Below are 25,516 nucleotides of genomic sequence, written 5' to 3'. Positions count from 1 at the left end.
AATAATCAGTGCCGGACCGCCGCTAAACGACTAGTGTTTTTAATTAAACATAAATTAATTAATATATGTTTAATAATTATTAATAATAATTTGCAACATGAGGTGAGTCTTAAATATTTACCTACACTCATAATATTTTTATGTCACGAAATCCTCTTTTAATCCCTATCCCTATCCCTATTTTTTAAAATGACATTGTGAGATGGTGATAACAAAAAAAAAACACCCGGCTGAGTTTGTTGTGGGCTTCTTCTTAGACCAGGACGCGTTTGGAACCCTCGTAGCTTTAGTTTTAAGTTTACGAATGTGGTTATCGCCATCATCTCACTACCGTGTGGTTCTTATGTACGCATCAAAAGTGCCACCTGTGGGCCTACTTGAATAAAGATATTTTTGACTTTTTACTTTGACTTTATCCCTGTCCCTACTAATATTATAAATGTGAAAGTAAGTTTGTTTGTTACGCTTTCACGCAAAAACTACTTAACCGATCCTTATGATACTTTGTACACATATTCTTGGAAGTGTTAGAAGGAATATAGGATACTTTTAATCCCGACATTAAGCTCGGTTCCTTTGGGAGAGGGGATGAAAGTGTTTGACGATTTTACACCATAACTCCGACAAATTGTAACAGATTTAAATATTTATTTTTGTACTATAGAGGTTATAATATGTGTTTAATTTTACTCAAACTTTGTGTAGATCTGATGAATGTGGTTGGAGATAGAGGACAGAACTCCTCAGCGGACGTCAGCAAACCCCTCATATCAGCTTTGCGATACTGAATACTTTAATTTTTTTTAGAACTACAACTAAATTGAATGCAAAATCAAAAAAACAAAATCGAACGCAGACGAAGTCGCGGGCAATAGCTAGTTTTATTATAAATGCAAGAGTGTGTTTGTTTTTATGTTTGTTTGTGCTTCCTGCACGCCGTAACTAAGCAATCAGTAACATAAATCGGTAGAAATTTCTCATAACTGCCATGGTCACGGTCATAGATCCCGCTACTGTTTTGGGCTATTCTAGTGAAATAAAAAAACCCTCGTTCCCTTTGACCTTGTCTGCTAAAACAAGGAGAATTTCATAACGATGAGAGTTTATGATGGGCGATGGCCGATTGGCGCAGTTTGCGACCCTGCTTTCTGAGCCAAAGGTCGTGGGTTCGATTCCCACTACTGGAAAATGTCTGTGTGATGAGCATGAATGTTTTTCAGTGTCTGGGTGTTTATATGTTCGAGTATATTCTAAGTGTTTATGTATGTTATTCATAAAAATATTCATCAGTTATCTTAGTACCCATAACACAAGCTACGCTAACTTTGGGTCTAGATGGCGATGTGTGTATTGTCGTAGTATATTTCTCATCTAATCTTACGTTGGAGAAGGGGGTCTCGGCAAAAATCACGCAATTTTCTATTGTTAAATTTTTATTACATTTATAATTAAACTCTCAGCAATATTTATTGCTAGTCTTAACTAGTCTTAAATAAAAGCACGAAGCATCTTTTTTTTCTTTTTACAATATATAATAATTTAAGATTGCTGTCTAGATCTCACTTGTAATAAATAAATACACTACGACACTACACACATCGTTACCTAGCCCCAAAGTAAGCAAAGCTTGTGTTATGGGTACTAAAATGACTGAATATTTTCATGAATAATGTATATAAATACTTATAATATACAGAAAAACACCCAGACACTGAAAAACATGTTCATCACACACACATTTTCCAGTTGTGAGAATCGAACCCACGGCCTTAGAAAGCAGAATCGCTGCCCGCTGCGCCAATCGGCCGTCGAACAATAACTATCCAACGTATTTTCGTAAGAAACCCACATTTTGAAAAATCTCACGTGAGATTGGGGGATGGGGGAGTGGGTTAAATAAAGTCTTACGACATCTCAGCAGGAGGGGAGGGAGGGACATAAAATTTAAAAAAAAAACCTCTCGTAATTTATGGACGCCCGCTTTATCATGCAGGATCTTTGTGGCGCCATCTAGCTAAATAATGTGGAGTGTGTCTCCACATTATTTAGCAATTAGACCCTAACTGTCACTCCTTTGTATGTTTAAAGATAAATTATTTATCAAGAAACTAGCTGTCCCATCGAACTTCGTACCGCTGATCTTTTTTGTTTTTGATGAATGTTATATTTTAATTTATTATCCTATTCCGCTCGAAGAGGAATCCAAAAAATCAAATATCATAACAATTAGAAAGAAAGAAAGAAAGAAAAATCGTATTTATTGTCACACATTTGTGTAAAATGTTACATTTGTGAAATAAAATAATTGTTTAAGTATAAAAATTAAAAAAAAAAAATGTGTGACAAAGGAGCTGGCTCAGTATAGCTGCAAACTAAAAGGCGCAGCACTGGTTTTCAGCCAGCCCCATTATCTTCGTCGTCACTGAATCCTCGCAACTAAACAATAACAAAATAATCATAAAAAAGAACAATAACATAGAATATAATATATAAACAAACAAAAGATATTTTTCATTAAAACAAACTTATTTACATCGAGAAATACAAAATCATCAAAGAGGTAAATAATAAACAAAATCAAAAATTATGAAATTAATAAACATGAAAAACTAAAAAAAAAAAAAGAAAAAACTAAAAATCTAAAATCAAAAATTAAATGTAATGTGAGTGTCTTTAATGTTAATAAAGGAAAAATTTATATAAAATTATATAAAAGTACTAAAAGGTGGGAAAAGTAATAATTTGTTATTTTTTATTTATTTATTTTTTATTTACTGGTGGTTATTGAGATTTTTTGTACAATAATTTAAAGATAATTTAAAGAATTTTTTAACTCTATTTGTAGACGTTACTTGTTTGCGTAGGGGAGGAGGGATGTCATTCCAAATTTTTGATGCTGAATACTTAAAACAACCTTTATAACCAGAAGTTCTATGTGTCGGAATGAGAATGCAATTGGCTTCTTTTCTTCGTGTACTCCGCTCTTGTGAGTCAATTGGTCCTGCCAGTCTTGAGTTATAAATGGTGTAACTAACACAACTTCCTTTTATATATATACTAGCTGACCCGGCGAACTTTGTTCCGCCTTAATGTCAATAAATAAGCAGATTTTTTTTTTATTGGAAAAAATACAAAAAAAATTAAATTTCTACATCAATCATTCATAATTATTTCTGTATTTTAGTACATAGGTTGCTCTTCATTTAAGTACCTTGTGATACACGACATTTTTTGTTTTATTATCAGGCGCAAAAACAAACAACGCAGATGGTCTTCCGACCCGTGAACATGCCACGTATAATTGACCATGGGAAAAACATGAATGTTCTAGATTTAAACCACAAACTTTTAAGGATTGGCCTTGTGATTTGTTGATGGTCATGGCAAATGCAAGACGTATCGGAAATTGAAGTCTTTTAAATTCAAACGGCATATCGGTTGGGATCATCGGTATCCTCGGAATGAGAACTTGCTCACCTTTGAATTTTCCTATCATTATCGTAGCGTAAATTACATTGTTCATCAATTTTCTAACCACCAAACGCGTACCGTTGCACAGTTTTGGTTGGTTTATGTTTCGAAGCATGATTACTACGGAGCCAACCTTTAGGCGTAAATTGTGCGGTGGTAAGCCAGGCACGTCCAAAGAGTTTAAAAATTCAATTGGATAGTTGGTGGCTTCATCTTCATTTGTGACGCAGTCAATAGATTTGAATGAATGCATTGTTCCAATGATCTTATTTTGAATTATGTTGTTTAGGTCATCTACATCTTTATTCTTAGCCGCTAAAATTGCTCGCTCACTCATCCATTCATAATTTTTGTAGTTAGAAATACATTGTTGATAAGTTCGTCTTTTGATGAGACAAAATTACAGAAATTATTTGGAAATGATATTAATCCGCTCGATTCATCGACAGGTACTTGACCATTACCGATAGTCAGCAATTGCTCCGAGAAATCTTCAGCAGATGTATCATTAAGCAATGCAACTCTCATGTTTGTTGTCAGTTGCAGTTTCTTCACATGGCGCCATAGATTTGACGATTTGAGGCAAGCGTTTATTTCGTCGGCAGCCGTAGATCTTGGAATTACTGGCAGTATTTGGCGGAAATCACCAGAAAGTAAAATCATTGCTCCTCCAAAACATCTCGAGTCATTGCGTAAATCTTTTAATGTTCGGTTAAGTGCTTCTAATGCACGTTTATGCGCCATTGTGCATTCGTCCCAGATGATGATTTTCGATACCGCTAAAACTTTGGCCATTGCTGAGTGTTTTGCAATATTACACGTTGGTTCTTCAATAGTTTGAAGATTTAACGGTAATTTGAATGCTGAATGAGCCGTACGGCATCCTTCTAACAATGTGGCTGCTATTCCAGAAGAAGCAACTGCAACCGCTATGTTAGATCTCGCCCGAACAGTTGCTAAAACTAATGACATGAGGAATGTCTTGCCAGTTCCACCAGGGGCATCTAGGAAATATAAACCACCATTTTCATCATCGATTGCCTTCATTAAAGTATCATAAACTTTCTTTTGTTGGTAATTCAACAGGGGTACATTCGTTTGAACTACTAAATCTAATTCCTGGTGATCATATTCACGTTCCCGTTCCAATTCTCGATTAAATGCGTCATTCATTTCACGATATGGTGCTGGCATTCCTAACCTGATTAATAAATTACCGCACATGAGGTAACACATATCTTCGATCAAGAGTAAAGCACGATTATGTATCTCCTCATTCATCTCAATATCGTGATTTCTGGAACTGACACGAATTTGATGTAAAATATCTTCTGACATATTATCCTTGTATTTGTGCCACAGGTTACATGGGTTTGATGGAAAACATGTCGAAATTATGATAGCGAATAATGTGCGTATCTGACTTGGAGATGCACAGATAATGGCTTCAGCGATTGTCGTATCCCAATGACTATCGTTTTCTAATAACTTCAATTCTTCACATGCAGCACGATATGTTGGGAATATTACACCATTAACAGTTCGTAGTGACTCAAATGACGTTGGCCCACGCACATTTACCAGCAACAACCGCAAATAGAAACATTCATTATTCTTTGGATGAACTGTATACATACGACCAAGAGCATCAGTAGAACGCACATCTGGATACCCAGGAACCGCATCGCCTTGCTTCCGTCTTTGAAAATTCTTCGATGAAGCATTCCAAGTATAATAACGTGGCATCTCCGAGTAAAGCAAAGTTCGTGCAAACTGATCGCTTTGGCAGATTGCAAAAAAACTGGTCAATGTAGTTGCTGGAGGTGTTTCAGCACGTTGCGTAGCATTCGAAGCCGTGAAATATACTCGTTGACCATTCTCCAGATGCACCGCCAAATGCGTAACAGTAGGATGACGTTCGTGAATGGGAAATGCGAATATACGCCAAATCGCTTCATTACAGTTCACATAACGACCAACTTGATAGCGTGAAATTTCATCGTTGGTATTCGAGGATTGCAATCCAAAAACCGCCATATCACTGCCTTTCGTGACATATTTGCAAATATATTTTATGGACTTAACTGAATTGCAGTATTCAACGTTGCAATGTGTCTTGAACGATTTAGAAATAAGTGGCGAATATGGAACAATCCAACTGTTGTCGACAACGAAATCCATTCTTTTCACTTTCGTTGTGACAGTTCGACCGTTGTCATCTGGTGATCGACGCCGATACAGCGGATAACCATCATTGCCAGTGACAGTCTCCGCCGTTAATTTCCGTGGATATCGTTTAGAGCACTTTCCATCGACCATGCAAGGTGATTGGGGATTGATGGCACCACACGGTCCATGAATCATATTAGTAGTAACAACATCATGTAGGTCTGGATCGACTTCATAATCAGGAATCTCAGCACATATGATATCATCTATTTGGTCAGGCTGAATTCTTTCCACTAACCAAATAAGAATGTGTGCGTGCGGCAGGCCTCGCTTTTGCCATTCGATTGAATACATCCAGCATCGAGTATCTCCAAAGACGCGTTGTTTAACAATAAAGTTCATCAGGGACCGAATTTTTTGCCTGAATATACGTGCTGTGATGTCGTGTCTATCACTTGATGTTTGTCCGGGAAGCAGCAATTGAGTAATTTCTATCCATTTTGGATTACAGGTAAAAGTAATAAAGAGATCGGGCCGACCGTAATGACGAACATATGTCATTGCATCTTGTGCATATTCATGCATATGACGTGGACTACCAATGTATGTCGCCGGCAGAATAGTTAATCGACCAATATTAGCTGCATTTCCTTCAGTATTAACTGCATCACGTAAATGGATGTACTCCTCAGAACGCAGTTTGGCTTGGTTCAACCTAATGAATGTTAAACGTTCCGTTTCTATTTTTACATACATGTCAACGCAATACTGCTGAAACAATCGACGAAACCGCAGCAAATAGTTGTCAGCATTTTGACGAATCATCAAACGATATGCGTAATAATTCATTGAGCTAACTTTCTTTGTAGTTTCTTCACCTGAAATTAAAAATTTGATAATTAACCATTTCAAAGGCAAATTTTAAAGGCAAACAATACAGACATTAACCATTTTTTTAATAAGCATTATTTTAAATCAGTGTCTTTCACAAATAAATGAAATAAATTATGATACTGATACTCACCATTCAATGGATTTTTCATTTTAATATTAAAATAATATCCATCTTCTCCTTGCCAAAACATCAGCGGGTATTGCAATGTGTCATATGATCGATGAGTTTCAGATATTTGTTGCAGTTGCCCAGTATCGCGACGTGTAAGCACAATATCGCGTTTTTCCAATTGTTCACCAACAATCAGGATGGCAACTTCGTCTACTGTTGGAGCATTAAATGTCCTTTCGTGTGTTCCAGATGGTCGTTTATCTGCTTTGATAACAACTTTATAGTCATCACTTGGCATGCGCTCTAAAGCACTCTTAAACAACCTGACCAACGCATGATGTTCATGAAGCAGACACTGCAAGTCTTGAAGAATTGCTCGCTTCATTCCTGCATTGATCTCTAGGCGTCGATCAAGTTGTTCTTCCATGTTGCCCATGAAATATATTTGTAAAAATTTATTCTGTGTATCTTCGAAAGGTAGTAATGATCCAATTCGATGATGAATCTGTCCTTGTATCTACAAAATAAAAACCAGACAGTATTAACTGGGTTATAAACACTTTTTTCGGTGGGAGAGTAGAGTTCAGAATTAGCAAATATACTACATAGGTACCAATAGATAAAGTAAGTTATTCTTTAACTACATTCTATATAAGTACAAAAATAAATACCTTAAATGTCGGATTAAATCCCCGTTCTTCGATAATATCTGCCCCAAATGACGTCATCTGGAAACAACCATTGTATTTTTGAGTATTTGCAAGAAAGTGGCGTGATTCTTGTGTTTCGCCACAAAGCAATGAATACAATGGCTCAGGTGGCGGAGTCAACAATGGCAATTTCACTTTACCATTAAGGCAGCATAATCCAGGCGTTTCTCCGGAAAACTTTAATGCACCACAATACTCGCAAACTACGTCCATTTGCCCAATGCAAACGCTAGGATGCAAGCTGTAATCATTGCTGCAATCGTATTGAAACGCTGCTCGATTCAAATCAGCACTTGATAAATATCTTGTTCTGCGTCGCAAATTATCTATTTGTTGACCTCTGTTGTTCGCTCGACGATTCTGCATTGCCAACCGAGCTGTTTCACGGGCTGCTTCACTTTGCTCTCGTGATTGAGAAGCACGAAGTCGAGCCATACTATCGCGGCGCTGTTCACGTGCAATTTCTTGTTCTTCTTCAGTCCTTTCATTTGCAGTATTTCGTATTCTTCTTGCATCACGGCTTTGTCGGGAAAGATTCGATCGTCTTGGTCGCGGCATTATTAATTAAACTTCACTTCACCTAAAAACTTAAATTTTTAACCATACCGAGTTTTATAGTTCACTTCACTGTTTATACGAATGGGCAATTGGGCAATAATGTTAATTATTTATTTAATAGAAATAGTTATATTATTGATTTCTTACAAATATCAAATAGTCATCCATACGTCATTACATAGCTGTCATTATACGTCAATTTTGTTATTCCAAGTCTGATTCTTTTTTGTTATACCACGTTTTATAGTGACTGACGTTACATGTCAAGTCACACGGGAATGATGTCGAACGGGATAAAAAGTATCCTATGTCCTTCTCCTGGCTCTAAACTACCTCCCTGCCAATTTTCAGCTAAATCGGTTCAGCCGTTCTTGAGTTATAAGTGAAGTAACTAACACGACTTTCTTTTATATATATAGATATATTCTAATTATTAGTTTTAGTTTTTCAATAAGCTTTGTATTAGGTTAAGTTTTAAGATAAATTGTGTTTCCTGCCACGTATAATTTGAGTACCTTCAAGGCTAGAGTGAATAGGCCTTTTCTAAGCAAGCGTGCTCCGACCTAGACTTCATCATTGCTTTCTAACGGGCATGATTGTCGTCAAGCGCTGGTCTAACGTTAACGTAAAAAAAAAAATAAGTTTTGCATCCAAAGGGGCAATGCTGCCAGCATCTTAGGAACTGCGCCTCGCTGCGGTGGTTTCGAGGACATTTAGATTTTTTTTACTTTAAAATAGTTTAGTATAGGTTATATTTATAGAACTACTACTTTACTAAGTTGGTTCATTTAGGATATACTTTAGTTTTGTAAATAATAAATAAATAAATTTCTGACTTTCAGGCTTCTTATGGTGCCCATTTTTATGGCGCTGCTGGTGTGCTGTTTAGCTATGGAGAGATTCAACGTGAAGCAATCAACAACGTTTAATACTGCGCGTCAACCTGGTATGTTAGCAAATGGCAGTGGCGTGCACTTTGTTTCTTACCAGGGTATGCAAACAGCAGGAAAATTGCATAAAACGACAAAAATCCTCCTGCGCCTACGAGATATATATCAATTTTGGGGTATGCAGTGCTTTTATGCATGTATGAAGTGCACGCCACTGGTGCACGCCACTCCACCAATGGAGATGCTAAAGATGAAAAGAGGCCAGTGTAAACAAAGGATGTTTACACTGGCCTCTTTTTTAGATAGATAGATAGATAGATCTTTATTTGCATTATACACACGTTTACATAGATGTTATTTAAATATTAACTAGCTGACCCGCGAAACTTCTTCTGCGTCCAATCGGTTATTATCGGTCGAATCCTAGCTAGATCGACTTATCGCCCCCGAAACCCCCTGTATACTAAATTTCATGAAAATTGTTGTAGCCGATTCCGAGATTCCAATATATGTGAATCCTAGCTAGATCGATTTATCGCCCCCCCAAATCCTATTTGGGAATAATTTGCGAGTCTAGAGGTACATATTAAACTTGATTATATATTTGTTTTCTTATATTAAAAGCTTAAAAAAGCAGGAGCGATTTTAAATATGTCTACACAGTTTAGCGCCTAGCCACCAAAAAAAACTAAAAAAACCAACTTCCACCAAACCCGTTAATAAACTATAACAATTAAACGCATTTACCACACGTTTACGTCACGTTTGACGGCCGACTGGCGCAGTGGGCAGCGACCCTGCTTTCTGAGTCCAAGGCCGTGGGTTTGATTCCCACAACTGGAAAATGTTTGTGTGATGAGCATTAAGTGTTTTTCAGTGTCTGGGTGTTTATATGTATTTTCTTATTTAAATACTTTTTATGTATATATAATTCGTAAAAATATTCATCAGTCATCTTAGTACCCATAACACAAGCTACGCTTACTTTGGGGCTAGGTGGCGATGTGTGTATTGTTGTAGTATCCGCGACTTATCTGTGAAACCTAGTATCTATCTAGTTTTCGAGTAAACAACTGCCATAGTTTTTATTAAAATAAATCAGATACAGCCTCAGATGCAAATATAAATGAAGTTACTCTTGTCCACGTTATTAGGTACGCATCGCATAGCGTAGATACTATGCGCGTGTCAGTCTTTTATCTTCAATAGGGTTAAACACTTAGTGAATTAGTTTGTATGGAAAAATAAATATGCTCCATATGAATTATACTTTTGCACCCTTCAATAATATTTCGTAACTCGGTTACACATTGTAATATGTCCTTCATTTGTCAAAACTTCGTTACTTTATTTGACAAAACTGAGGGACTCTGTTTTATCTCCGAGGATAAAAATGTCTCCTGCATGCTAGCAGTGCTGGTTGTACCGTTTTGCTTGCGCACCGGTACTATAGAAGAGTATACAAACAAATTAACTGACAATACACACATATGACACAGTTTTATCTCTCGTATAGTGTCTTATCGTAATAAGAACCTTTGAAAAGTAGATCGAAACTGCAATGTTTCCTACAGTTACACATTGTAATATGTCCTTCATTTGTCAAAACTTCGTTACTTTATTTGACAAAACTGAGGGACTCTGTTTTATCTCCGAGGATAAAAATGTCTCCTGCATGCTAGCAGTGCTGGTTGTACCGTTTTGCTTGCGCACCGGTACTATCGATGAGTATACAAACAAATTAACTGACAATACACACATATGACACAGTTTTATCTCTCGTATAGTGTCTTATCGTAATAAGAACCTTTGAAAAGTAGATCGAAACTGCAATGTTTCCTACAGTTACACATTGTAATATGTCCTTCATTTGTCAAAGCTTCGTTAGCGTTATATTCTGGCGCTATCTAGTTAGGTAAAGTGAATACCGCCACATTACAAAAAACAATTCATTTATAAATTACAGATCCCACTATATGTTATACTGAGGATCAAGATGAAGGAAGATGTGTGAAGCACTCGATGTGCGATATGGAACCGCCTAAGATAGATCCCAGTGACGACTTCATATACAGGTACATATTAATGAAAAAAAAAATGAAAATGAAAATACACTTTATTGTACACCTAACAGAAATTAAATTATAAACAAAAACAACACAATAAAACACAGGTGCAATGGGCGGCCTTATCGCTAAAACGCGATTTCTGCCAGGCATCCCAACAAAAGAAAGGGAAAAAAAACACAGACTTAAAGGTTAGGTTGTACACAAGAGCAGAGCAGTTACCAAATTAAAAATAAATATATATATATCAATTATTATATCATACAAAGTACAATTAATATATGCTGTACATGATTGTTAGTGGTTTGCATTAATTATAGGTAATTTCATGTATGTTTATATCTTATTTGTATTTATATGTAATATATGTATTTATATATTTGTATAATTTTTAAATCTTATTCATTGCACCACCTACCTCTTTTCAATGTTTTTTTCCTTTTACGCCTTTGGTTACCTGAAATCGCTATGTAGCGATAAGGCCACCAAATAGTACTCTCTTGCTTTGTATTTATATCTTTTTAACTACTTTTTTTTTTCTTTGGTGTACAATAAAAGTGTATTCATTCATTCATACAGGTATGAGATAGAAATGTAAACACATTATATTTAATGCTAAGAACACCATCCTTCAATAATATTTCGTAACTCGGTTACACATTGTAATATGTCCTTCATTTGTCAAAACTTCGTTACTTTATTTGACAAAACTATGGGACTTTGTTTTATCTCCGAGGATAAAAATGTCTCCTGCATGCTGGCTGTGCTGGTTGTACAGTTTTGCTTGCGCACCGGTACTGTCGATGAGTATACAAACAAATTAAGTGACAATACACATGTATGACACAGTTTTATCTCTCGTATAGTGTCTCATCGTAATATGGACCTTTGGAAAGTAGATCGAAACTGCAATGTTTCCTACTAGATGCTGTTAACAGTAGATTAAGGTAAAAAAATTAGGGAAACACATTTAATAATTCTAGCGCCGGCGGTATTCGGAACGATAAGATAGTGCCAAGGATTGTTTAGTTTTACATTACGGGCTGCGTGGAGGGAAAGAGAAGTATATGAACAGTAGGTAACCCTCGGATTGACAGCATTTGTTATTTATTACATCCTCGCGAATATCCAAGACTCATTTAGTAAGGTGGCTGGTCACGGCTCTCAAGAATGAGATCACGACGACATAGAGAGAGGTTAGAGAAGCATTTTACACCTTTTGCCGTATTCAGCCATCTCAGCTGCCATCACAGATTATTTCGTTTCAGATCTCAAGACACACCTTATCAGTGTGAGTTTTTAAAGATGTGCTGCCCTCACGACAAAGTGAGATCGCTTCCAGTCGTCCCGGTAATGGCGCCGGCACCCGGGTGTGGTTACAGCTACCCCGGCGGCGTTTTCAGGGAGATGACCGGCACTTACGCAGATTTCGGGGAATTCCCCTGGATGGTCGCACTGCTGAAGAAAAAGTGAGTACTAACTGTTCATACCTATGAAGTCTATCTGTGATATCGAGGGTTCGATTGCCACAAACATGAACATTTTTATATATTTTTTTTTTGTTTGTATAGCTACACGTGCTTGCATGTTTATTTCTTTTTATGGAAGAGCGGTGCCTTCTGACACAGGGGCAGTATTACTACCCTTTAAAAAAGGCTCCAGCCAAAAAAAAAAAAGCGTTTACAGTAATTTTATTTACCCAAATAAACATTTTTTTTTTTCAATTATTAAAGATATTTAAAAAATATAATTGATGCTCTTCAAAAAAATTTCGATACTGAAACCCAAAACTGTAAATTTTTAATTTTTCTCTTTCTGTCTGTATCTTGGCCGCGCATCGCGGTGAAAATACTGAATGCATAAAAATTTATTTGTTTATTTGTATTTTACACGAAATTAAATAATAAAAAAAACAAGCATTAGAAAAAAAAGGAGAAAAGGTACAATAGGCGGCCTTATCGCTTAAAAGCGATCTCTACATGAAGTTAAGAAGAAGGGTTAGGGTGTGCACAAAGTAATACTTAAATAATAAACATAAATTACAAAACTGTACATAGGTAGGTACCTCATAAAAAAAAATGCAATTCCATTTCCACACAGCATCTGCTTGGTCCGCCAATTATTAATATTCAGAAAGAAAGAAAGAAAATACATTTATTCATGTTAAGTGTTACAAACAGTACATCTTAAAATAATATAGTAACAACATAGTAACAATGTCTGTGTGTAACACCACACAGAAAGGATGTACGCCGCTGTAATGCCGCTGATTTTCAGCTTAGACCCGAGTGACGATACGGCAAACTAAATAGATAAATAAAAATAATGAAATAAATAAATAAAGTGAAGCACAGGTTATTCCTATTAAAGTAATAAAAGTTATAAAAGCAGCAAAATTATGATTATATTAAAATATAATAAAAAATCAGAAATACTGTTAATTCCATAACAAATAAATAACATCTTGCAATTATAAAATTAGTGTTAAAGAATTATCGAAAAGGGTTATCGAGTCTACCGGTGATCCTAGAGCGGGCAGTTACCTTGGCCAACGAATTAGTTTGGCAATCCAAAGGGGCAATGCTGCCAGCATCTTAGGAACTGTGCCTCGCTGCGGTGGTTTCGAGGACGTTTTAGATTTTATTTAGTTTTAAATAGTTTATTTTAGGTTATATTTATATTTTAAAGGAACAAATATGTATCATTAATAAATAAAAATTTATTTTCAATTAGTGTTAATATAGTGTAATAATTTAAGAAAATAACCAGTTTTTTTTTTTAAATCCAGCTATGGGGGAGGGCTCTGGTTGGATGAAAACTATGTCGGCGGCGGCACTCTGATAAACCCATCAGTCGTGATGACTGTCGCTCACAGAGTCGACACCTTCCAACATCATGAGGTAACTAATAAAACAACACGGGTGGTTTTCTAATATTACACTGTCTATATTACAACTTGTAAATGAAAACCGAAATACTTCACAGACTTTAGAGGTACATTATTTACAGTCGCTGAGACTTATCTGTGGAAGCGTAATGCTAATGGTTTTTGAGTAAACCATTCCTGAAACAAATCTGGTACAGGCCTAACATCACATGCAAAATTAAAATCAAGTTACTCCTTTAACTTTATTAGGTACGCGTCGCGTACCGTGATTGGGGGAAAATAGGAATGAATGGGTTAATCATAAATGGATGGAGTGACAGCCCTGGTTAAAATGCCGATTAACCTCTCACTTGAACCTGTTATCCCTTTTAGGTGTAAATTGGAATCCGATAGAGTTTTTGTTGAATTTCTCAAAATATAGTAATAACTTGGGAATCTAAAGCTACTTATTATCTAATAGATCTTACTACATTCTTAAGTATTCCTTAATATAACCTATGCCTCATGAAAGAAGGTTGAAATTCCAGTTGAATGTGAAGATTGGACCAATTTACCCCGCTTTACGGTAGCGTAGGTACTATGCGCGAGTCGGTTTTTTATCTTCAATAGGGTTGTCATAAGTAAACACTTGATGTTCCGAATTAGTTTGTATGAAAAAATAAATATGCTTGTTTTGATTTAATATTTTTACAGGGAAACTTATGAAATATATTTATTCACTCTATTATAAATGTATGGTGACCAATGTACAGACAGACAGACAAAAATGAAAAAAAATACAGTTTTTTTTTTTTTTTTTATTAACGATAGGCCAGCGTTTGACGACAATCATGCCCGTTAGAAAGCAATGATGAGGTCTAGGTTGGAGCACGCTTGCTTAGAAAAAGCCTATTCACTCTAGCCTTGAAGGTACTTAAATTATACGTGGCAGGAAACACAGTTACCGGGAGGGCGTTCCACATCTTAGCGGCACGTATCAGAAACGTGGATAAAAAACGTTTCGTGCGTGTTGATGGGATATCAACCACATAAGGATGCCACCGCTCTCGGTGTCTCGCTGTTCTGTGGTAGAACGGGGAAGGGGGAACAATATTGTGAAGTTCCTGAGCACACTCACCGAAGTATATCCGGTAAAAAACCGATAAACAGGCAACATTGCGTCGGTGCTGGAGACTATGTAGTTTCGCCTGCGTTAACGAATTGTCGCCTATAATTCTGCTGGCGCCGACGAATCCAAAGCTTCAAGTTGGTACTTGGCAGAGCCACCCCACAGGTGACTACAGTACTCCATGCTTGTTCGCACTTGAGCCTGGTACAGTGCGAGGCGTTGACCTGGCGTGAAGTACCGCCTTACTTTATTGAGGATACCAAGTTTTTTAGCTGCCACTTTGACTTTAGACTCGATGCACTTGCCAATATTGAGATTGGATGAGATGTTGACACCCAAGAGCTCAATATGGTCGCTAATTGTAACGGATACACCCCGGAAAGTGGGAGCCAAGGTGAAAGGGCTCTTTTTTGCGGAAAATAAACACGTCTGCGTCTTGGCAGCGTTGAACTTAACCAAATTGGCGTCACTCCAATCAGACACCTCTTTTAGAGTCAAGTTAATACGCTCCACCAAGGACTCTCTATGTACAAGGATATCATTAGCACTGGCCCTAGGGCTGGACAAGTACCTCTCCGTAACGGTGCTGTCATCAGCGTACCCAAAAATATTGGGATTCAAAAGATCGTTGATGTGCAGCAGAAAGAGAGTAGCGGAGAGGACAGATCCCTGAGGAACACCGGCATTGACAGCCATGAGGTCAGAAGAGTGGCCATCAACAACCACTCGAAAAGACCGTTCCCTCAAAAAATCAGATATCCAGCTGCAAAGGCCAGCAGGTATTCCGCCGATCTGGCCTATAAACATCACTTGGCCGCTGGGTACGCCGATGTATGGCACTTGGTTTGTATTTATTTATTTACATTCTTAGGTACACAAAACAGTTAATAACTATATAGTACTATAACAGTTTAATCTTCTCTATATATATATACATAATGAAAATGGTCTTCGTTTGAGGCTCAATCACGCCTAAACCACTGATCGTATCGACATGAAACTACCACCATTCGATGCGAAATTTTTCCTAGATGGTTTATGGCTATCTATTTTTTGAATTCCAACATTCCTTCATTTTTTTATTGCTGTTTTACTTTTATGAACATTTATCCCGCTAATAAAAACAAAAGCATTTTCTCTTGATTCTTTTGTTTTCATGGATTTCAACAGAGTGTATTAAACGGATTATGGTTTTTTACATTCAGCTAAGAATCTACTCACGGTAGTGGAGAACGGCTGGACCAATTGGGCTTTTTTTTATCTTCAGAATTGTCAGGAGAAAGTTTTGTATGTAAGAAAATTTTAAAAAAGCCCGATAAAAAGTTAAAAATTTCGATGATAATCGAAGAATTCCCATCTATATAGTCACTCACCACGAAATCTCGGGATTATGGTTCCCGTGGACTTAGAAACGTGAAACTTGGTAGGAATATTACTTTTGCTATGTAGAGGTCAGCTATGAATAGATTTTAAGAAATTCATTCCCCAAAGGGGATTGCGGGGGCGTTAACAATGAACAATTCCCGTTTTTAAACTATAGCTCCTATAGACTTCAAATTTGGTAGGAATCTTCTGTAAGAGGTGTAGAAATAGGCTATGAACGAATTTTACGATAGCTCACCCCACAGGGGGTTGCGGGGGTGTGTATTAACAATTAATATTTTTAATTTTCTAGCTTAAGCTCCTACAAGCTCCAAATTTTGTAGGAATTTTCTATAAGTGATGTAAAAATGATTTATGAACAAATTTTACGATATCCCGCCCCAAAGAAGATTGCAGGGGCGTTAACAATGAAAATTTTCAATTTCCAAGCGATAGCTCCTATAGACTCCAAATTTAGTGAGAGTGTTCTATATGTAATATAAAAATGATCTTCGAGCGGATTTTACAATGAATCACCTCCAATAAGGTTCGCGGGGGTGGGTGTTAACAATAAAAAATTTCAATTTCGAAATATAGCTTCTAAAAATTCTAAATATGGTAGGAATCTTTTATTATTCACATAAAGAACATCTCAAAATGGATTTCAATAAAGTCTACTTCCGACAGGAATTGCGGGGGTGGGTGTTAAAATCTAAAATTTTTATTTCTAACCTGTAACTTCTACGGACTCCAAATTTGGTGGGGATCTTCGTGTATGTAGGGATATTCGTGTATTTCCTTACAACAATCGTCTTTTTGGCAGCGGAGAAAAAGTCATTGAGAGGTTTCAAAAACTTAACTTTACATGTAGCTATCCAATCAACGGACTAAGAATTTTACATTCATTTTACTTTTGCAGACTACATAACCGACGAATTCTTTTATTGCGGGATCGCGGAAATGTAACAGATTAAAATGAATGCATTTTCCAAGCACATGAGATGTGGAAAAGAAATTTAGTTACTTATTCCAATAGAATTCATAAAAAACATGCACAATTAATTTTCTATAAAAAATTGATGTCACTGAGAAAATTTTAGTTAACAGAAAATTCGGCGCACTTGAACCTAGACAGATTTCAACTTCACATATGAGACTTGCAATGACTTTAACTTAAACTTTCAATGCTCATTTCAAATTTTTTTCTTTATGTCAATTATTATTAATTTTTGGAAGAAAGGCACGGAAATGTTATAATGATTGCACATTGAAAGTTACAATGAATATTAGTGAGAAAAATCACCTGGATGAAAGATACAGGCTAAATCGATGGAATTTGGAATTTGAGTAAGTCTAAACAATATCGATGCTTACAGTTCTATCCGCGGGGCCTATTTATGTTCATACAAAAATAAAAAAAGGAGAATAATAAAAATATGAAAAAAATAAATAAAAATGAAACATAAAATGTAATTTATTTCCTTTTTCAATTCGCCCAGCGAAGCGGGCTGGAAACGGCTAGTCGATATATAAATAAGAACCCAAAGTGTGTTTCCACAACTTGGAATTTTAAATCAATGCAGAGGTAAAAACATGAATTATTAGTTAGCAAAATTAAAAACTGTAAAAGCAATGAAATTAACTAATGATGTTGTCAAAAATGCATTTAAAGTAACGAAATAAAATTGGACGAGAGTTGAACGAAACCGTAAAAATAAATTAAAAAAAAAACAAATAAGTTAATTAATTAATTATTTTTTATTAAGCAGTTACCTTGGCCAACGAATTAGTTTGGCCATCCAGAGGGGCAATGCTGCCAGCATCTTAGGAACTGTGCCTCGCTGCGGTGGTTTCGAGGACGTTTTAGATTTTATTTAGTTTTTAAATAGTTTATTTTAGGTTATAGTTATGTATTAATAAAAATAGGCAAAGACAAATAATTAGAAAAATTACGTAGGTACAAGAGCACTGATTTATGGTTTCGTTTTAAAAAAAAATTGACTTTTTTGTTTATACTTTTTTTTAACACACCATTTAGGTATTTACACTGTTTACACTGTATTTTGCAGCTGAAATGCCGCGCCGGCGAGTGGAACACCCGGAACGAGAACGAGATCCTAAACCACCAGGAGCGGGACGTTAGCAGAATCCTGATACATCCAGAATTCTCCAGAAGTATGTCATTGAACACTCAAGTGACCCGCCACAATATGGTGGATTACATATTTTTTTACAACTATATTAAATAAAAGGTCTTATCTAGAAGAATACAATACTATACACTGCGATACATTTCAATTTAAAGATGGCCGCTATAGCAAAATGGCGGATTACATTTTTCTTATCACTATTTCGTCAACATGGGTATCAAATGAAAGGGCTTGACTAATGGTATAACAACAGTACATTGAAAGTAAGAGGTTTAACATTTTTTTACCATGTTTCTACAACAAATTGTTACTTCATGAATTCAAGATGATATTGATGAATGATTATGAAAAGAGCATCTGCAGAGTGTCTTGCCGGCTTCTTCTCGGTATAATCTGCCTTCCGAACCGGTGGTACACACAGACAGACTTGACGTTTCAAAAGTGCTTATATTAGGCCTACTTGAAATAAATGAATTTTGAATTATTTGAACCTTAACAAAGCCTCTGCTTTTGCCAGAGAAAGCCCATAATGACATAGCGCTGCTGATAATGGAGACAGCGTTCGTGATAACACCTCACGTGAATGTGGCATGCCTCGGACGCAGTCTGCCACCTCCTGAGACCGTGTGCTACAGCATGGGATGGGGAAAGGATTTTCCCGCCAGCAATTTCAACGCCCACGTCCTGAAGAAGGTATCATTTATTTAAACTCTTTATTCGTACACCACTACACAGTAGGGAAAACAAGTTCAACGCCCACGTCCTGAAGAAGGTATCTTTTAAACTTTTTATTCGTACACCACTACACAGTAGGGAAAACAAGTTCAACGCCCACGTCCTGAAGGAGGTATCATTTATTTAAACTCTTTATTCGAACACCATTACGCAATACGAACGAAAGTAAAGAGAGAAACACAAAGACTGGAACAGAATACAAAAGGTGGCCTTATCGCTTACAAGCGATCTCTGCCAGGCAACCTTAGGATAAGAACAACAAGAGCGAGAACAAATAGGTGGTGTGAAATTATTATAAACCTATATTGCTAACTAACTGCTGAGTTTCTTGCCGGCTTCTTCTCGGTAGAATCTGCCTTCCGAACCGGTGGTAGAGTCACTACACAGAGACAGACTTGACGTTTCAAAAGTGCTTATATTAGGCCTACTTGATATAAAAGAATTTTGAATTTTGTTTTTTTTTTTGAATTGAAATAACTACATACGAAGACATAAACAAAAATAACACAAATAAAAAAAATATATGCAATGAAAACAAAAATAATAAACTAAAATATTATGATAATCTACAAATTCTAAAGAAGACTATACATTATATAAATATATATATATAGGGTTTTAAGGGTGACTCTAAATTTAAAAAAAATTGAAAATTCGTCAAAAATCGATTTTTTTTTATTATTTTATTTTCTTCTACACGAAAACTGATAAAGATCCTGAAAAACTCAAGTCGAAATTTTAAAATTTAAAGGACGTTCCAAATTTTTTTAAGTTTTAATTTTATTTATATTCAGAAGTAGCCCGAAATGATATAATGTACTTGTCTTGGAAACTTTAAAAAATTAGAAGCGACACCTGTCCTTTGGAGGGCACTCTTAAAACAATATAAGCTTACATATTTTTTTCCACTCCATTTCAGCCAACTCCTTTGTTACACATTTTCGTTTTAAGCAAATTTATGACATAAGTGTAACATTTTACACAAATGTGTGCTAATAACGACGATTTTTCTTTCTTTTTTTCAATTATAACAATTTTTTACCAACTAAAAGCTCTTTTGAAATAAATAATAATATATACTCGTAGGAGTACCCATTGCAGATATTTCTATTATTTATTGTTTTTCACTTTTTTATTCTTAACAATGCTAAATTATATGAATAAAACAACACTATTAAAAAGTTATGAAAAAAAACATCCACTTCTCCGCTTGCGGGGCTTTTGAATGCCGAAGCAACCGGTGGTCAGGGCTCCAGAGTGAGGAACCTCCTCACAATACGCGCCGTTTCAAGGACTTCTGCCTTCTGTATCCGATCCTTGATCCAACAACCAAACGAAAGCTTCTTAAGATGTTGGAAGATTATTATTATTAAATAGTTTTTTTTTTTTTTAATCTTCATTTTTTTGGAGACTTTTATCCTCGAAGACATGCCAGCCCCATCGTAACCTAAACAGTGACATCTTTAAGATTAAACAAAATAAGAACCAAACATTACAACTAATACTCACATACTATTATTGTATGATTCTAGGATGAGCCGAAGCAACTAAGTCATAGAAGTTGCGCTACTCAGGGCACTTTGCGCAGTACCTATGTCGTAATAACTAAGGTTGTGTCGGCTCATCAGTGAAACCCTTCCACTTTTATTCTGATCACACTTCATCAACAAATGTTGCACATCTACCAGTCGTCCTTACACAGCACAGTTCGGAGAATCCGTTCTTCATTAGATGTGCAAACTTGTTGCACGGATTAGATAGATAGATAGATAGATAGATAGATAGATAAAGTCTTTATTGCACAAATTAAAAGCGAAAACAAGAAATAACAAAACAATAAAAACAATATATATATATAATGCGCAAAGGCGGTGTTATCGCTTTAAGCGATCTCCTCCAGACAACCCTTTATGGTAGAGAATTAGGTTAGGGAAAACGGGATAGTGCAACCAGTGATACAATTAAGTTAAATACATATAATTATAATATATACATACATATAAATATATATAATATATATATATATAAACATACAAAAGAACATACATACACTATATCATATTAGATAAATAAAATTCTTTTAGTCGATTTTTAAATATGTTTACTGTCTGCGACTGTCTTATATCTCTCGGCAATCCATTCCACAGATTTACCACTTTTACATTAAACGAGTTACCATACGCCATCGTACGACTGGCAGGAACGTGCAACCTGTTATCATCTTTAGCGCGTAAAAAGCTCTGAACGTTGCTACCAAGAAAGTTGAATCGCTCTTTTAAATACGGTGGAGTTTGAGGATAATATAAAATGGTGAAAAAAGTGAAAGAGCGTGCAAGTTTCTACGGGATCTTATTGGTAGCCACTTCAACTGAGAACGATAGTATGACACATGATCAAACTTTCGCAGGCCAGGATTAGTGACCGGACCGGATCCTTAAAATATTTTCAAAGTCAAAGTCAAAGTTTTCAAAGTCACATATTTCTTTATTCAAACAGGCACATATACGGTACTTTTGACGCGTTGATAATATACAATACTAGCGGAACTGCGCGACTTTAAAATATAAATGATTCCGAGATTCCAATATAAATGAATCCTAGCTAGATCGATTTATCGCCCCCGATACTAAATTTCATGAAAATCTTTGGAGCCGATTCCGAGATTCCATATATATATAAGTATACAAGAATTTCTCGTTTAATTAAAATGTGTACATAGCAGTGAGTAGTGATGGCGATAACTACAATCGTAAACTTAATACTAAAGCTACGAGGGTTCCAAACGCGCCCTGGTCTAAGAAGAAGCCCACAACAAACTTAGCCGGGTGTTCTTTTTGTTATCACCATCTCACATTGTCATTAGAAAATATTTAAGAAGCAACCTAGTTAGAGCAATTGTTCACACCCAAGCTTTATTATCGTTTACGTAATCTTTTATACTATAATAGGACTTTTTTAGCTTTCGCTTAATACAAACTTTGAACTTTTTTAGTGACACCCAGTAATTTATTAATTTCTTTAAATTAATTGCTTATTTTGTGTAGTCTACTGTACTGCAAGTTTATTTTTGCTTCTAACGTTCAAATTATTTTCTTTTAAATTTTGATATATTTTTGTGAACATATATACATTAAATTTTCAAATATGTATTGGTAAATATACATATGTAAAAGCCAATTCGAGCTGACTTCTCTAAATTTTTTTCAGTTAAAACCAGGGCACTATATATAATTGACGGTCGATTGGCGCAGCGGGCAGCGACCCTGCTTTCTGAGTCCAAGGCCGTGGGTTCGATTCCCACTACTGGAAAATGTTTGTGTGATGAGCATGAATATTTCTTCAGTGTCTGGTTGTTTATATGTATTTTATAAGTATTTATGTATATTATTCATAAAAATTTTCATCAGTCATCTCAGTACCCATAACACAAGCTACGCTTACTTTGGGGCTAGATGGCGATGTGTGCGTTGACGTAGTATATTTATTTATTTATTTATTTATAATATTATTAATATTGCAGATAACTTTACCTCTGATAGCTCCAGGGCATTGTCAAAATCAGCTTCGCAACACCAGGCTTGGAAGAGGTTACGAATTGCACGAATCCCTAACATGTGCGGGGGGAATGCCAAACGTCGACACGTGTATAGGAGACGGAGGTTCGTCGCTCGTATGCCATATCGGGGTAAGGGCAAACACATAGAAGTAAGAACATACAGAAACCGTGTACACTAATAATATTGAAGCATCAAAAACCAATCCACTTTAGTAGTGTTTCACGAACAAGCGGTTAGTCACTCCATTCCATTTAGCAGTTGACAGTAATTATTTTATCTCTAGTGTTCTAATAGTTTACAATAGAATGGGGAGAATGCGAAACTTGATGACCTCCCTAGCGCAACGGTGAGCGCTGTGAATTTAAGTAGGGGGTCCCGGTTTCGATTCCCGGCTGTGGAAATTTGGGATTTTATAATTTCTAAATTTTCTCTGGTCTCGTCTGGTGGGAGGCTTTTTCCGTAGCTAGTTACCACCGTACCGACAAAGACGTGCCGCTAAGGGATGTCGCGTAGAAAACGATTAGGGGTATGCTACAATCTAAGACTGCATCATCACTTACCACCAGGTGAGGTTGCAGTCAAGGGCTAACTTGTAAAGGAATATAAACATTTGTGAGCTAGCGACATTCCGCGGGTGTAAAGTGAGACGTGCGCGGGGATTTTCACTGTTTTGTACACAATGTACTGCATGCAATAATGTCTGAATGAGGCTTCTTGATTTTCTTAATTCTGTGGGCATTTAAAGACTTATTATAGGCAATGAAATTAAATTCTCGAATTGCCTATAATAATTGATACGCTCGACCGTAACAATAGGAAGATCTTCCTGCGAGCGGGTGATCGTGATCGGAGACAGAGGTCCAAACATTCATCGATTTTCGGATGGACACTTGCCGCTAACCACCTGAGGGGTTGCTACGGCGTCACCGGGGGAGTGGGGCGAGCGCGAAAGCTCGCCATGAGAAGAGCCCCAGGGCTCGACGACATCGGGGGGAGAGTGGGAGACGTCGACCCGAGGGTGCCTCCTGCAAGGGCTCGGACCTCGGCTCGGTTCAACGTTAATCTAACTGTTGGTGGACTTTTGGACTAATTTTTTTAGTCATTGTTTAGTCCGAACGCCCCCGTGACCGTGGTAAGGATCCACGTCCGGATGACGTCAGAAATCGGGGCCCTCTTCTTCGCCGGTGAAGACGCTGTGTTGGTTGTGTGTTTGTGTGCTGTTGGGACACATTGTCGGTAGTTATTTGATCGTCATGGTCGTAAAGGACATGTTTTGGACGTCGCCGCCTTGGCTCGATGTCGGGGGCGGGGGTATAAGTGGACGCGTCGACCACTAGGTGGGTTGGGGTGTCGGACTGCTTTTTCAAAGTAGGACTTTGATAATTTATAAAATACTGGACTACGGTGGGACAAACATTCATCTTTGGAAGTTTTATATATATGCATTCTTTGTGAACACTTGATGCATGATTTTTGTGGCGCCATCTAGTTCTGTAATGTGGAGACCGCTATTGATGTTATTGTACAACGTGTAGATGAAACCGAAATAATCTCTGAGACTTATCTGTGAAACCGAAAACCTAATTGATTTGAGTAAACCACTGCTATAGTTTTTACTGAAAGAAAGAAAGAAACTACATGCAAAATTAAAATCATCTGACTCCTTTCACTTTGTTAGATACGCGTCGTGTAGCGAAGTTAGTATGCGCGTGTCGGTCTTTTACCTTCAATAGGGTTGCCAAACACTTGAATGTTTTGAATTCGTTTTTATGGAAAAATAAATATGATTCTTTTGATTTAATACTTTAATACTTTAATAAGGATGTAATATGCTTATGAATCCTTCAATATTATTTCGTAATTCTGTTACACGTTGTGTTTTCGTCTTTGTGTCCAGGAGCCCGGAAATCTCCGCTACAAGGTGATCGGCATGGTGGCCTACGGGCTTGAATGTGGAACAGACAACGTGCCAGGAGTCTACGTCAAGATACCGCATGTCCGCGCGTGGGTCGACAAGCAGATTGAGGAATTGGAGGTCGGGAAATGAGAAAGAATAATGTTTTTAATTATGCGACGACGTAGGTGATTTACACTCGTTAACGGCGTGTGTTAAGAATCATAGTTAGACAGAAACAATAATGTATGAACATTTAATTAAAGATTTGTCCAAAAAATTGTTTTTTTTCTTATAATCATCATCATCATCATAATCTCAACCAATCGACGTCCACCGCTGGACATAGGTCTTTTGTAGGGAGTTCCACAATACACGGTCCTGGGCCGCTTGCTTCCAGCGGCTCCCAGCGACTGATGTCATCTGTCCACCTCGCTGGGGGCAGACCTACAGGTGGTTTCTTATAAATTAAGTTTTAATTTATTATCATAATTTGTAGTAACATCATCATCATGTAGAAGATTTTACGACCTCCCTGACGCAGTGGAGAGCGCTGGTTTTAAGTGTGAGGTCCCAGTTACGATCCCCGCTAGGTGATTTTTGGAAATTTATAATTTCTGAATTTCTTTTGTTCTTGACTGGTGGGAGGCTTCGCACGTGGCTAGTAACACCTAACCGTGCATGAGAGTGGGTGTGCAGCCCCACCCCCAGTCTCAGCCATAGTTGCACCCACAGCCCCTTCCACTGCCGCACCCACTCCTAATGCCACTCCCACCGGCACATTCACACCCCTATGTGCACTTGTAGTTGAAGTGCATATCAGTCCATGTAGTGTGTGTGCAATGTTTAGAAACGTGTAATAATATGCATTTTGTTAGTGCTCTTAATAAATAAACTATTTATTACACAATATCTTGATAAACTATAACCTGTGGCGGAACCCCGCGCTGTAG

The 25,516-nt window shown here is 36.8% G+C and overlaps 1 protein-coding gene across 2 annotated transcripts; it reads left to right on the top strand.

Annotated features, from left to right (window-relative positions):
- Positions 1-24,837, top strand: LOC120635450 (phenoloxidase-activating factor 2-like). 2 transcript variants are annotated; one of them, XM_039906475.1, is made up of 9 exons: positions 1-102; positions 8,757-8,860; positions 10,771-10,879; positions 12,139-12,339; positions 13,659-13,770; positions 18,297-18,402; positions 18,895-19,070; positions 22,633-22,797; positions 24,567-24,837. In XM_039906475.1, the coding sequence occupies exons 1-9, from the start codon at positions 98-100 to the stop codon at positions 24,714-24,716; spliced, it is 1,128 nt and encodes a 375-aa protein (XP_039762409.1). In that variant the 5' UTR covers positions 1-97; the 3' UTR covers positions 24,717-24,837. The 2 variants fall into 2 exon arrangements, with proteins under 2 accessions (XP_039762409.1, XP_039762408.1); XM_039906474.1 differs by lacking the exon at positions 1-102 and adding an exon at positions 2,883-2,986.
- The last annotated feature ends 679 nt before the right edge of the window (positions 24,838-25,516 follow it).

Source organism: Pararge aegeria, chromosome 26 (assembly GCF_905163445.1).
Source record: "Pararge aegeria chromosome 26, ilParAegt1.1, whole genome shotgun sequence".
Taxonomy (NCBI): Eukaryota; Metazoa; Arthropoda; class Insecta; order Lepidoptera; family Nymphalidae; genus Pararge; species Pararge aegeria.
Note: the sequence above shows the minus strand (reverse complement) of the source record. Positions and strands in the feature narration are given on the sequence as shown.